The sequence below is a fragment of the Pristiophorus japonicus genome, chromosome 10 (genome assembly GCF_044704955.1).
Source record: "Pristiophorus japonicus isolate sPriJap1 chromosome 10, sPriJap1.hap1, whole genome shotgun sequence".
Lineage (NCBI taxonomy): Eukaryota > Metazoa > Chordata > Chondrichthyes > Pristiophoridae > Pristiophorus > Pristiophorus japonicus.
Window position 1 is genome coordinate 205,736,284 of NC_091986.1, and position 15,299 is coordinate 205,751,582.

At 45.9% G+C, this 15,299-nt stretch overlaps 1 protein-coding gene across 1 annotated transcript in view; it reads left to right on the top strand.

Annotated features, from left to right (window-relative positions):
- LOC139275278 (CD99 antigen-like) overlaps positions 1-15,299 on the top strand; it is a 107,420-nt gene that overhangs the window by 61,169 nt on the left and 30,952 nt on the right. The window contains exons 3-4 of the mRNA XM_070892529.1: positions 7,360-7,386; positions 10,253-10,315. Of these exons, the coding sequence (XP_070748630.1) occupies positions 7,360-7,386; positions 10,253-10,315 (90 nt within the window). The remainder of the gene's footprint in view (positions 1-7,359; positions 7,387-10,252; positions 10,316-15,299) is intronic.

Genomic DNA, 15,299 nt, shown 5'->3' on the forward strand with positions numbered 1-15,299 from the left:
CCGATTGCCCTGTGGGCCAATGTAGCAGCTTCTGTTCAAGAAGGGAGCTTGGGATAATCTGGGTAACTAAAGACCAATTGGTTTAAAGTCAGTTGTGGGTAAATTCCTTGAATCCACAATTGAAAATGAAGTCAGTGAAATTTTGGGACAGTTGCCACACACTTGTTACAGGTGCAATGTATTTGCTTCATGGGGTCTTTCCTTAAGGATTCACAGCAACACATTACAATTAAGAACTCGTTGGTTTATTAACAAAGGTTTAATAGTCACACTACACATCATTAGTTCATTCACAAGGCTCACAACTGCAAAACAGATACACCGCTTTGGGAACTGTTGAGGGGATGACTCATCAGGGGAGGGCAGCAGCAGCCAAGTTCATGGCACCATGGGTGGTTCTGTTGCACAGGAGGGCAGGAAAATGAGTGGGAGAGCTGCAGTGACAGGGGATTCGATTTGTAAGGGGAATAGACAGGCGTTTCAGCGGCCGCAACCGAGGCTCCAGGATGGTATGTTGCCTCCCTGGTGTAAGGGTCAAGGATGTCTCGGAGCGGGTGCAGGACATTCTGAAAAAGGAGGGTGAACAGCCAGGTGTCGTGGTGCACATAGGTACCAACAATATAGGTAAAAAACTGGATGAGGTTTCTATGAGACAAATTTAGGGAGCTAGGAGCTAAATTTAAAAAGTAGGACCTCAAAAGTAGTAATTTCAGGATTGCTACCAGTGCCACGTGCTAGTCAGAGTAGGAATCGCAGGATAGCTCAGATGAATGCGTGGTGCAAAAGGAAGGGATTCAAATTCCTGGGACTTTGGAACCGGTTCTGGGAGAGGTGGGACCAGTACAAACCGGACGGTCTGCACCTGGGCAGGTCCGGAACCAATGTCCTCGGGGGGAGTGTTTGCTAGTGCTGTTGGAGAGGAGTTAAACTAATATGGCAGGGGGATAGGAACCTATGCAGGGAGACAGAGGGAAATAAAATGGAGGCAGAAACAAAAGATAGAAAGGAGAATAGTAAAAGTGGAGGGCAGAGAAATCCAAGGCAAAAAACAAAAAGGGTCACATTACAGCAAAATTCTAAAGGAGCAAAGGCTCTGTGCCTCAATGCGAGGAGTATTCGGAATAAGGTGGACGAATTAACTGTGCAGACAGCAGTTAACGGATATGCTGTAATTGGCATCACGGAGACATGGCTCCAGGGTGACCAAGGCTGGGAACTCAACATCCAGGGGTATTCAACATTTAGGAAGGATAGGCAGAGAGGAAAAGGAGACGGGGTGGCGTTGCTGGTTAAAGAGGAAATTAATGCAATAGTAAGGAGGGACATTAGCCTGGACGATGTGGAATCTGTATGGGTGGAGCTGCGGAATACCAAAGGGCTGAAAATGCTAGTGGGAGTTGTGTACAGACCACCAAACAGTAGTAATGAGGTTGGGGACGGCATCAAACAAGAAATAAGGGATGTGTGCAATAAAGGTACAGCACTTATCATGGGCGACTTTAATCTACATATTGATTGGGCTAACCAAATTGGTAGCAATGCGCTAGAGGAGGATTTCCTGGAGTGTATTAGGGATGGTTTTCTAGACCAATATGTCGAGGAACCAATGAGAGAGCTGGCCATCCTAGACTGGGTGATGTGTAATGAGAAGGGACTAATTAGCAATCTTGTTGTGTGAGGCCCCTTGGGGTAGCGTGACCATAATATGGTAGAATTATTTATTAAGATGGAGAGTGACAGTTAATTAGTAAACTAGGGTCCTGAACTTAAGGAAAGGTAACTTCGATGGTATGAGGCGTGAATTGGCTAGAATAGATTGGCGAGTGATACTTAAAGGGTTGACTGTGGATAAGCAATGGCAAATATTTAAAGATCACATGGATGAACTTCAGCATTTGTACATCCCTGTCTGGAGTAAAAATAAAACTGGGAAGGTGGCTCAACCGTGGCTAACAAGGGAAATTAAGGATAGTGTTAAAACCAAGGAAGAGGCATGTAAATTGGCTAGAAAAAGTAACAAACCTGAGGACTAGGAGAAATTTAGAATTCAACAGAGGAGTACTAAGGATTTAATTAAGATGGGGAATATAGAGTACGAGAGGAAGCTTGCTGGGAACATAAAAACTGACTGACTGCAAAAGCTTCTATAAATATGTGAAGAGAAAAAGATTAGTGAAGACAAATGTAGGTCGCTTGCAGTCTGATTCAGGTGAATTTATAATGGGGAACAAAGAAATGGCAGACCAATTGAACAAATATTTTGGTTCTGTTTTCACGAAGGAAGACACAAATAACCTTCTGAATGTATTTGGGGACAGTGGGTCTAGTGAGAAGGAGGAACTGAAGGATATCCTTATTAGGCAGGAAATTGAAGGCCGAAAAATCCCCCGGGCCTGATCGTCTGTATCCCAGGGTACTTAAGGAAGTGGCCCTAGAAATAGTGGATGCATTGGTGATCATTTTCCAACAGTCTATCGACTCTGGATCAATTCCTATGGACTGGAGGGTAGCTAATGTAACACCACTTTTTAAAAAAGGAAGGAAAGAGAAAACGGGTAATTATAGACTGGTTAGCCTGACATCAGTAGTGGGGAAAATGTTGGAATCCACCATTAATGATGAAATAGCAGCGCATTTGGAAAGCAGTGACGGGATCGGTCCAAGTCAGCATGGATTTATGAAAGGGAAATCATGCTTGATGAATCTTCTGGAATTTTTTGAGGATGTAACTAGTAGAGTGGACAAGGGAGAACCAGTGGATGTGTATTTGGACTTTCAAAAGGCTTTTGACAAGGTCCAGCACAAGAGATTGATGTGCAATATCAAAGCGCATGGTATTGGGGGTAATGTACTGACGTGGATAGAGAACTGGTTGGAAGACAGGAAGCAGAGTGTCGGGATAAACGGGTCCTTTTCAGAATGGCAGGCAGTGACTAGTGGAGTGCCGCAGGGCTCAGTGCTGGGACACCAGCTCTTTGCAATATACATTAACGATTTGGATGAAGGAATAGAGTGTAATATATCCAAGTTTGCAGATGACACTAAACTGGGTGGCGGTGTGAGCTGTGAGGAGGACGCAAAGAGGCTGCAGGGTGACTTGGACAGGTTAGGTGAGTGGGCAAGTGCTTGGCAGATGCATTATAATGTGACATCCATTTTGGTAGAAAAAAACACAGGCAGAATATTATCTGAATGGTGGCAGATTAGGAAAACTGGAAGTGCAACAAGACCTGGGTGTCATGGTTCATCAGTCATTGAAGGTTGGCATGCCGGTACAGCAGGCGGTGAAGGCGGCAAATGGTATGTTGGCCTTCATAGCTCGGGGATTTGAGTATAGGAGCAGGGAGGTCTTATTGCAGTTGTACAGGACCTTAGTGAGGCCTCACCTGGAATATTGTGTTCAGTTTTGGTGGTCTAATCTGAGGAAGGACGTTCTTGCTATTGAGGGAGTGCAGCGAAGGTTCACCAGACTAATTCCAGGGATGGCTGGACTGTCATATGAGGAGAGACTGGATCAACTGGGCCTTTATTCACTGGAGTTTAGAAGAATGAGGAGGTATCTCATAGAAACGTATAAGATTCTGACGGGACTGAACAGGTTAGATGCGGGAAGAATGTTCCTGATATTGAGGAAGTCCAGAACCAGGAGACACAGTCTTAGGATAAGGGGTAGGTCATTTAGGACTGAGATGAGGAGAAACTTCTTCACTCAGAGAGTTGTTAACCTGTGGAATTCCTTGCCGCAGAGAGTTGTTGATGCCAATTCCTTGGATATCTTAAAGAGGAAGTTAGATATGGCCCTTACGGCTAAGGCGATCAAGGCGTTATGGAGAGAAAGCAGGAAAGAGGTACTGAGGTGAATGATCAGCCATGATCTTATTGAATGGCGGTGCAGGCTCGAAGGGCCGAATGGCCTACTCCTGCACCTATTTTCTCTGTTTCTATACCTAATCGTGGATAAGCTGGACCCAACTGGCTGGGGTTTTTTGAGTCTTGTGAACATCACGTGACTGGCTAAGCCACTCAGTGCAACAGCTCTATAACTATTTTTGTGGAAAACAATCAAGTTCGCCCTGATTAAACGTGGGGGGGAGGGGCACACTCCAAAACCGTTTCAGGTGCCCCCTCCCCTGTTTTTTTTCTTGGTTTTTTTTTTTCCCCTGAGGACACCAAAACACAAATTATACAAGTGCCTCCTGGCTAAAAGGGGAGGAGGGGGCTGGGGGCACTAAAACCAACAAGCTTAAACAAATTAAACTTTCGATGTGGTTCAAATTAAAATTTGGTTGCCGGGGGTGATGATGCACTCCAGTCCCTCCAGCGCCCACCTCTCGCGGAAGGCCGCGAGCGTACCGGTGGACACCGTGTGCTCCATCTCCAGGGACACCCTAGCTCGGATGTAACTGCCAAAGAGAGGCAGGCAGTCGGGCTGAACGACCCCCTCGATTGCCCGCTGCCTGGACCGGCTGATGTCACCCTTGTCCAGACCCAGGAGCAGTCCTACGAGAAGGCCTTCCGACCTGCCCGCACAGGGTGCCCAAAGATCAGGAGCTTGTTCTGAAGTGCAACCAGAATTTGAGGAGCAGCCCCTTCAAATATTGGAAGAGGGAAAACAGCTCGACAAACCTGAGAGCATACAGGTGCATACATTACAAAAGGGAAGCGATATTTGCTAAATGTCGTTTTTTGATGGGTGTTTGCCTGACGAGACTTGTTTAAAAATAAATGTAGGCATGATGTGCAGGAGGAAGTGTAGCAGCATTTCTAGCAAGTTGGTTGATGGCCAGGAAAGAGTGTTGGGGAAAATGAATCGCCAATGCAAAAGCATAATGCTGGAAATCTGAAATAAAAACAGAAAATGCTGGAAATAGGCAGCAGGTCAGGCAGCATCTGTGGCGAGAGAGAAACTGAATTAAAGTTTCAGATCGATGACCTTTTGTCAAGAGTGTTGCTTTCGATTGGGAAAGGGTTGGAAGGGCTGCACATCGAGGGTCAGTGCTGAGTTCACTTGTTCTGAGTGAATCTATAGATGATTTGGACTTGGGCACAGGGAACATAACCTTGAGATTTGCTGATTGACACAAGATAAAACTTCACGGGGTTGGGGGTAATGTATTAGCATGGATAGAGGATTGGCTAACTAATAGAGAACAAAGAGTCGAGATAAATGGATCACTCTCTGGTTGGCAATCAGTAACGAGTGGGGTGCCGCAGGGATCAGTGCTGGGACCCCAACTATTTACAATCTATATTAATGACTTGGAAGAAGGGATTGAGTGTAACGTAGCCAAGTTTGCTGACGATACAAAGATGGGAGGAAAAGCAATGTGTGAGGAGGACACACAAAATCTGCAAAAGGACATGCAGGCTAAGTGAGCGGGCAAAAATTTGTCAGATGGCATTTTATGTCGGAAATTGTGAGGTTATGCACTTTGGCAGAAAAAAAATCAAAGAGCAAGTTATTATTTAATTGGAGAAAGATTGCCAAGTGCTGCAGTACAGCAGGACCTGGGGGTTCCTGTGCATGAAACACAAAAGGATAGTATGCAGGTACAGCAAGTGATCAGGAAGGCCAATGGTATCTTGGCCTTTATTGCAAAGGGGATGGCGTATAAAAGCAGGGAAGTCTTGCTACAGCTATATAAGGTATTGGTGAGGCTACACCTGGAATACTGCGTGCAGATTTGGTTTCCATTTTTAGGAAAGGATATACTTGCTTTGAAGGCAGTTCAGAAAAGGTTCACTCGGTCAATTCCGGGGATGAGGGGATTGACTTATGAGGCAAGGTTGAGTAGGTTGGGCCTCTACTCATTGGAATTCAGAAGAATGAGAGGTGATCTTATCGAAACGTATAAGATTGAGGGAGCTTGACAAGGTGGATGCAGAGAGGATGTTTCCACTGATAGGGGAGACTAGAACTAGAGGGCACGATCTTAGAATAAGGGGCCGTCCATTTAAAACCGAGATGAGGAGAAATTTCTTCTGAGGGTTGTAAATCTGTGGAATTTGCTGCTTCAGAGAGCTGTGGAAGCTGGGACATTGAATAAGTTTAAGACAGAGATGGACAGTTTCTTAAACGATAAGATGATAAGGGGTTATGGGGAGCGGGCGGGGAAGTGGAGCTGAGTCCATGATCACATCAGCCATGATCTTATTAAATGGCGGAGCAGGCTCGAGGGGCCTTATGACCTACTCCTGTTCCTATTTCTTACGTTCTTATAATCGGGCTATAGGCTAATTCCAGTGATGGCTCAGTGTTTAGCCTTGTATAGTGATCCTGGTCACTCTCCAGTGGCCATATAGTGCCATCTTGGTACAGGTGGTGGTGTTCTTCCCTCTCGGTCGGAAGGTTCCCGAGTCATGCTCCATTCCCAGGTCACACTATCTAGGAAGACATTCTCTGGTACAAGCCTGAGAGAGTGCTTTCAGATGAGCTGTTAAATCAATATCATTGTTTGCCTATTGGTTCAAGTGGATGTTAAGACTCCCATAACGCTATTGAAACAATTGAGTCTTGTAAACGTGCTAACTCTCCTCCTTTGCCAATACCACCACAAATTGATTAACAGGTTGTTTATCTTGGCTCTATTTGTGGGAACTTGCTGTGAACAAAATAGCCAGCCCATTTGCCTTGCATAAGTCCCTGCATTTCAAGCCAACTGCAGAGCGGTTATCAATGTTTGAGAGCTATGATCAGTCCCATTATAAGTGACGTCTGCCTATCTTTGCCCCATGTGGGCAGTGGGTGGCTTGGCTCCTGTCATCCTGTCCTCATTGGATGCCTCGCAGAGGGACCACTCGATTTAGTGGTGGGAACCGAAGTGGCTAGTTCATTTCTCCCCCCGAACCCCAGGCACACTGGAGTCACTCGGAGCTCCAACTGTTTGCTGTAGCCGAGGTCAACTGCCGCAACAACATTGAGACCTTCCGAGCTGACCGTGCATCAGCATCTCGCCGAGCATTGCCTGCCCACCAAGCTGTTGGAGCGCCTGCATTAACTTGCACTTTCGTTTTTATTTTAGTTGAAATGTTAATCAGTGTCTTATCCTCTTATTTAAAAAAAAAAATGGCAACTATACTTTAGTTGAAATAAATTTATGGAGAGGGAGGTTCTTGTTTACAATGTCTTTCTTTTAGCGCATTTTAAAACATTACTGTGCAAGTGAAACATTACTTGACTCTGCAAGCCTTGCATATACACCCCACCCCCTTCCTCCCCATCAGTCATATGCAATGGGGGAAACACTTTCCGAAGCTATTGATTGGCTGTAATATTTGACCATTTATTCTGTGGATGTAACTGGGGGCAGGTATTGCACACTAAACATTTCTCTTCTAATTGCATATTTTCCTCTGCAGCTGTCAAGCCCACTTTGCCTGATTTCGGTAAGTTTTGTTTTTGTGGTTTAAATAGTAATAAAGTACGCTCAGAAATGTCTCACTTTCGGATTATGCTTCTACAATATAGGCCAATTCAAAAAGATTTAGCGTTGATATAGAACGCAGCCCATTTATGGGTCGGTTTCCGAAACCTGCTGAACATCTTAAGAACATAGGAAATAGGAACAGGAGTAGACCACCTGGCTCCTTGAGCCTGCTCCTATGTTCTTAAGATCATGGCTGATGTGATCGTGGATTCTGCTCCACTTCCCTGCCCGCTCCCCATAATCCTTTACTTCCTTATCGCTCAAATCTGTCCATCTCTGCCTTAAATATATTCAATGACCCAGCCTCCACAGCTCTCTGGGGCAGAGAATTCCATAGATTTACAACCCTCAGAGAAGAAATTCCTCCTCATCTCAGTTTTAAATGGACGGCCCCTTATTCTTAGACTATGTCCCCGAGTTTTAGTTTCCCTTGAGTGGAAATATCCTCTCTGCATCCACCTTGTCGAGCCCCTTCATTATCTTATATGTTTCGATAAGATCACCTCTCATTCTTCTGAACTCCAATGAGTCTAGGCCCCAACCTACTCAACCTATCTTCATAAATCAACCCCCTCATCTCCGGAATGAACCTAGTGAACCTTCTCTGAACAGTCTCTAATGTAAGTATATCCTTCCTTAAATACGGAGACCAAAACTGCACGCAGTACTCCAGGTGCGGCCTCACCAATACCCTGTACAGTTGCAGCAAGACTTTGCTTTTATACTCTATCCCCCTTCTAAACAGGGAGTATCATGTTATATTTTAAAATAAAACACTTTTTTTTTAATATATTTGTTTCTGGGATGTGGCAAGGCCGGCATTTATTGCCCATCCCTCACTGCCCTTGAGAAGGTGGAGGTGATCCACCGCCTTGAACGACTGCAGTCAGTGCAGTGAAGGTGCTCCCGCAGTGCTGTCTGGGAGGAATTTCCAGGATTTTGACCCAGCAACGATGTTCCTGCTCATCTCTGGAGAATCAGGCGGCTCTTAGCCACCCATTGGTTTGAGGAAAGGGCGGGAGTCCGGGCCAAAGCTTGGAAAGGACTTCGGATCCTCCTGGCACCTATGTATATATCTCTATTTCAACATCATTCGCTTGCTGAGGTAGCAATGGCGATTTCCCTCCTCAGGCCTGAGTTAAAATTGCAGTCAGGGCCTAATCATCGCAATTTACAGCACAGAAGGAGGTCCGTGATGGCCTAATCCCACTTTCCAGCTCTTGGTCCGTAGCCCTGTAGGTTACAGCTCTTTAAGTGCATATCCAGGTACTTTTTAAATGTGGTGAAGGTTTCTGCCTCTACCACCCTTTCACGCAGTGAGTTCCAGACCCCCGGCACCCTCTGGGTGAAAAATTTCCCCCTTAGATGCCCTCTAAACCTCCTACCAATTGCCTTAAATCTATGCCCCCTGGTTGTTGACCCCTCTAAGGGAAATGGGTCCTTCCCATCTTATCTCGGCCCCTCATAATTTTATACACCTCAATAAAGTCTCCCAATCTGCCAATTTAAAGAAGGACCCCACTGAATCTCGGCCTATCCAGAAGCCTGAATAAAAATCACTGTCAGTGGGATCCAGGCAGCTTTCTGTCTGATACATAACTTGAGACACTTTAACTTACCCCTCCCCTCCCCGGTTTCTACCACTGACGTGCTTGAGCACTTTACCACTGACACTAGCTATCCTGCCACACCTTGCACCAGCAACTATTGATCACTTGGTGCCGTAAGGGAGCCTGCCGCCCTTACCTTGTCTGGCTTACATGTGACTCCAGTTCTACACGACATGGTTAACCCTTAATACGCTCTAACAACTAGCGATGGGCAATCAATGCCACTGCTGCCCACATCTCGCAAACAATGGTGCAAAAAAAAAAAGCTGTTTCTCCTTCAGGGCAGCCCAGCCGAGACTGATTCTGTCCTTGCCCAACCTGGACACTTTGTCCAGCAAGGGTTTGAGAGATTTCCTGAGTAGGAGCCCTGCTTCCTTCCCCTACCCTCCCAGGCCAGGGGCACTAAAGCTAATTACAGTCGGGATCTGCTAATTCTGCCCTGAACAGGGTTGTGAATCCGGAGCTGTCTTGATGGGTATGGCTGTAGTGATACCTGCCCTCCTGTATGGCTGAGACATGGACCACATACAGTAGACACCTCAAATCGCTGGAGAAATACCACCAAAGATGTCTCCAAGATCCTGCAAATCGACTGGGAGGACAGCCGCACCAACGTTGCTGTTCTCGATCAGACCAACGTCCCTAGCATCGAAGCACTGACCACACTCGACCATTGGGCGGGCCACATTGTTCGCATGCCTGACACGAGACTCCCAAAGCAAATGCTCGACTTGGAACTCCTACACGCCAAGCGAGCCAAAGGTGGGCAGAGGAAACGTTTCAAGGACACCCTCAAAGCCTCCTTGATAAAGTGCAACATCCCCACCGACACCTGGGAGTCCCTGGCCAAAGACCGCACTAAGTGGAGGAAGTGCATCCGGGAGAGCGCTGAGCACCTTGAGTCTCGTCGCCGAGAGCATGCAGAAATCAAACGCAGGCAGCGGAAGGAGCGTGCGGCAAACCAGTCCCACATACCCTTTCCTTCAACCACTGTCTGTCCCACCTGTGACAGAGACTGTAAGTCACCTTAGAATTTATTTTTAGAGTGGAAGCAAGTCTTCCTCGATTTCGAGGGACTGCCTATGATGATGAAGGCTCACGTCTACTGTGGGCAAGTGCCTTCCAACAACTTTACTGTTTCAGGTTGATGACCTTTCATCGTGCCAGTGGGTGTCATATTAGGATGTTCTAATTCTCTCTCTTTTTGTGTTTCAGACACAAATTTAGATTTTGACGATCACAATGTCCCTTCAATCCCAAAGAACCGGAATAACGATCGTAAGTTTGTGCACGTGTCTGTCTGCCTCGTATTTAAGGCGTCAATAATGCTTTTATAGACGATCTGTATTCCTTTTTCTTTAAAATGGATGCTTAAAATAAGAGCGTGCATTTATGACCACAGGACGTCCCAAAGCGCTTTTACAGTCAATGAAGTACTTTTTGAAGTGGTCACGGTTGCATTGTGGGAAATGCAGTCATTTTGTGCACAGCAAGCTCCCACAAACAGCAGTGAGGTAATGGGCCGAGAATTGTGGCCTTACCGGGCCTGTCCAAAGTGCGCACGCACATGGCGAGTCCATGCAATGGAATCGGCTTTTCTGATCTGTCAAAATTTCTTCTACGCATTCTCGGGGGAAGGACATCCACACGGGAGAGATTGGGCTATTTGCCCAACGAATGTCCTTCAAACTTTTACGTATAAACTTATTTTCACTAACGTAACACTTTTTTAAAACATAGAAAAATTAAATTTAATCATTCATTTTTATATTAAAAACCGTGTCCATGAAGGTAAGTTTTTAACCCTATTAAAACACATTTTTTTTTAATTCCCCCCAAAATTATTTTCTAAAAGATTTAATTTTAAATTGAGTTTTTTTTAATTTATTTTGCTGTGTGTCTTGTTTTTAGTGGGTTTTTCTCATTGATGGTAATGGGAGCCCATACAAACAGAGCTCCCATTTTTATCAATGAGAATACTAGATAGTGATTGGTGGCCCAGGCCCACAGGATTCCAGCAGCTGCATCCGTACTTGGAAGGCAGACCTCCGTATGGTGTGCAGCGAATGAAGGCCTCAGACCAGAATCCCACGTTCCTCCGGGATCAGCGAGTAGTTTCATAGATTTTTTTTTCAGGTCAGAGGCGTTTGTACGAAGGAAGCCTCCCACCGCAATTTTCGGCCCAATCTGTTTCCGTGACGTTGGTTGAGGGATAAATATTGGCCATGACAATTGTTCTGGAATCTTTTATGTCCACCTGAGAGGACAGGCGTGGCCTCTGTTTAACGTCTCACCCGAAGACTGTATATCAATCGTACAGCGCTCCCTCAGCATTGAAATGTCAGATCTCTGTAGTGGGACTTGAATTCTGACTTGGAGGCGAAAATGCTAACATCTCACTCCTGGACTTCATAGTCTTGTCTGACATTCTCGTGCAGCAGTTTGCTGGCCAATATTCTTCCCTCAATCAACAACCTAAAAGACCGATTAACTCATTAATTAGTTAGTGGGATTTTACTGCCGGGAAAATGGCTGCCACATTGGCCTACTTTGGTGTCAGACGTGTCTTAGTTGGTAGCACTCCCCCTTTGAGTCAAAACGTCGTGGGTTCAAGCCCCACTCCAGCAACGCGCACGTAATCTAGACTGACACTACAGTGCAGTATTGAGGGAGGTGTCATCTTTTGGATGAGATGTTAATCTGGGGTCCCGTCTGCCCCCACGGCGCTATTTCAAGAAGACCACCATCATCATCATCATAGGCAGTCTCTTGGAATCGAGAAAGACTTGCTTCCACTCTTAAAATGAGTCCTTAGGTGGCTGAGCAGTCCAATACGAGAACCACAGTCCCTTTCACAGGTAGAACAGATGGTCGTTGAGGGGAGGTGTGGGTGGGACTGGTTTGCCGCACGCTCTTTCCGCTGCCTGCGGTTTTCTGCATGCTCTCGGCGATGAGACTCGAGGTGCTCAGTGCCCTCCCGGATGCTCTGCCTCCACTTAGGGCGGTCTTTGGCCAGGGACTCCCAGATGTCGGTAGGGATGTTGCACTTTATCAGGGAGGCTTTGAGGGTGTCCTTGTAACGTTTCCTCTGCCCACCTTTGGCTCGTTTGCCGTGAAGGAGTTCCGAGTAGAGCGCTTGCTTTGGGAGTCTCGTGTCGGGCATACGAACAACGTGGCCTGCCCAGCGGAGCTGATCCAAGTGTGGTCAGTGCTTCGGTGCTGGGGATGTTGACCTGGTCAAGGACACTAATATTGGTCGTCTATCCTCCCAGGGAATTTGCAGGATCTTGTGAAGACATCGTTGGTGGTATTTCTCCAGCGACTATATACAGTAGACACCAAGTCAAGAAGACCAGGGGTGTCCTGGCAAAGGTTCCCCGCAAGCTGCACTCTGTTCTGCGTGGCCTGTTTCTTTTAGTGCGCGGTCCCTTTAAATGTCTACGCATGCGCGTTGCTTTCAGTGGAAAAACCGGGAAGCAGCTTTTCCTGTTGCTGTCTGGCCGCACAGCTTAAAGGAAATTCTGGTCCTGGTCGATATCTATCCCTCAATCAACATCACGCAAGCAGATGATCTGGTCCTTTATAACTGCTGTTCATGAGAGTTTGATGTACGACAATTGCTGCAGTGTTTCCTCCATTACAATAGTGACTACACTTCATACAAGTACAGCATTGGCTGTAAAGCACTTTGGGGCGTGCCGAGTCACGAAAGAAGCTGTATCAATGGAAATCCTTCTTTACTTTAAAGTCACTACACAGTAACTTATTGTATGCGTTGTGCAGTGTGAGATGTGGTAAAATATAAACACAAGTCTCTTTTTTTTTTTTTCCGTCAGTTCTGGAGTTTCAAATTGAGTTTGCCTTGTACAGGTTCGACCTCAAAATCCGGAGTTCTGGAATCCAGGATGTTTCGGAATCCGGACACCGGGCAGATCTGTGGCGAGGTCGTCCGGAAACCGGAAAATGTTCTGATATCCGGACTCCGTCCGCCTCAGCGAATCGACTTCGCGCGGCCCAACCTAGACCCGGCCCCCCTGCCTCCCCTTGACCTTGGCTGCTTGACCCCACCTACCTCGGGCCAGACAAGGAATTCCTCCACAAAGGTGGGGCCTCGCCCAGTCAGCTCCTCGGCAGCAGGGGCCCACTCGAGCTGTTTGGGTCGTCCTCGGCGAGCGCCCGCCCTTTCTGACGTTCTGAAATCCGGAAATACCCGAACCTGGGCTCGGGTGTTTCTGGATTCATGACGTCAGAAAGACGTTCCAAAGTCTGGAAAAACACACAAAACCGGCTTGGCTTCGGTCCAGAGGTTGCCGGATTCGGTAGGTTGAACTGTACAATATAGTGACTGGGAAGTTTGGGTCTTAGAATTTGTTTTAGGTGTTGAAGGGGAAAAATGTAATTGGATAATCCTGGTGTTTAGAATTGCGGTTATTCTATTCATCATTGAGTAACGTCCTGTGATCTCCCAGAAGAGCACCGCAGCACTACAACACAACAGTGGAAAGATTTATGGCAGCTTCAGTCCATTTATTCTGTGTTCGAGGAGACAATAACTTTGTCTCTGCAATAACACCTTTCAGATATCCCCTTTTAGTTTTTATTTTACACTTGGTGATGGCATCTTCCACTGCAGCCTCTGTATGTGGCGTGGTGTGAGGAGCCCTCCTGTATGGCTCAGAGACATGGATCATATACAGTAGACACCTCAAATCACTCGAGAAATACCACCAAAGATGTCTCCGCAAGATCCTGCACATCCCCTGGGAGGACAGACGCACCAACGTTGGCATCCTCGAGCAGGCCAACATACCTAGCATCAAAGCACTGACCACACTTGATCAACTCTGTTGGGCAGGCCACATTGTCTGCATGGGAACTCAGGAGAGGGCTCTGAGCTAGTTAGAGTGGGTGAGAGCTCAGATGAACAGGACCCCAAGAAAGAATGCAAAAGGCAGGAGGCAACAGAGCAGAGTAGCACTGGGGTAAGTGTAAACCACAAGGTGATAGGAAGGGACAATATGTATGAATATAAAGGGTCTGCAGGAGGGGTCAAAACTAAAAAATCATGGTTTTAAAAACTAATATTAAAACACTCGACCTAAACGCACGCAGCATTCGAAATAAAGTAAATGAGTTGACAGCACAAATCATTACAAATGGGTATGATTTGGTGGCCATTACTGAAACGTGGTTGCAGGGTGGCCAAGACTGGGAATTAAACATACAGGGGTATCTGACAATTTGGAAAGATAGACAAGAAGGGAAAGGAGGTGGGGTAGCTCTGTTAATAAAGGATGATATCAGGGCAGTTGTGAGAGATGATATTGGCTCTAATGAACAAAATGTTGAATCATTGTGGGTGGAAATTAGAGATAGTAAGGGGAAAAAGTTACTGGTGGACGTCGTTTATAGGCCCCCAAATAATAACTTCACGGTGGGGCGGGCAATAATCAAAGGAATAATGGAGGCATGTGGGATTTTAACCTACATATCGATTGGTCAAATCAAATTGCACGGGGTAGCCTGGAGGAGGAATTCATAGAATGCATATGGGATTGTTTCTTAGAACAGTATGTTACAGAACCTACAAGGGAGCAAGCTATCTTAGATCTCGTCCTGTGTAATGAGACAGGAATAGTAAACGATCTCCTAGTAAAAGATCCTCTCTGAATCAGTGATCACAGTATGGTTGAATTTGTAATACAGATTGAGGGTGAGGAAGTAGTGTCTCAAACGAGCATACTATGCTTAAACAAAAGGGACTACAGTGGGATGAGGGCAGAGTTGGCTGAAGTAGACTGGGAACACAGACTAAACGGTGGCACAATTGAGTAACAGTGGAGAACTTTTAAGGAGCTCTTTCATAGTGCTCAACAAAAATATATTCCAGTGAAAAAGAAGGGTGGTAAGAGAAGGGATAACCAGCCGTGGATAACCAAGGAAATAAAGGAGAGTATCAAATTAAAAACCAATGCGTATAAGGTGGCCAAGGTTAGTGGGAAACTAGAAGATTGGGAAAATTTTAAACGACAGCAAAGAATGACTAAGAAAGCAATAAAGAAAGGAAAGATAGATTACGAAAGTAAACTTGCACAAAACATAAAAACAGATAGTAAAAGCTTTTACTGAAATATAAAACGGAAGAGAGTGACGAAAGTAAATGTTGGTCCCTTAGAAGATGAGAAGGGGGATTTAATAATGGGAAATGTGCAAATGGCTGAGACCTTAAACAATTATTTTGCTTTGGTCTTCACAGTGGAAG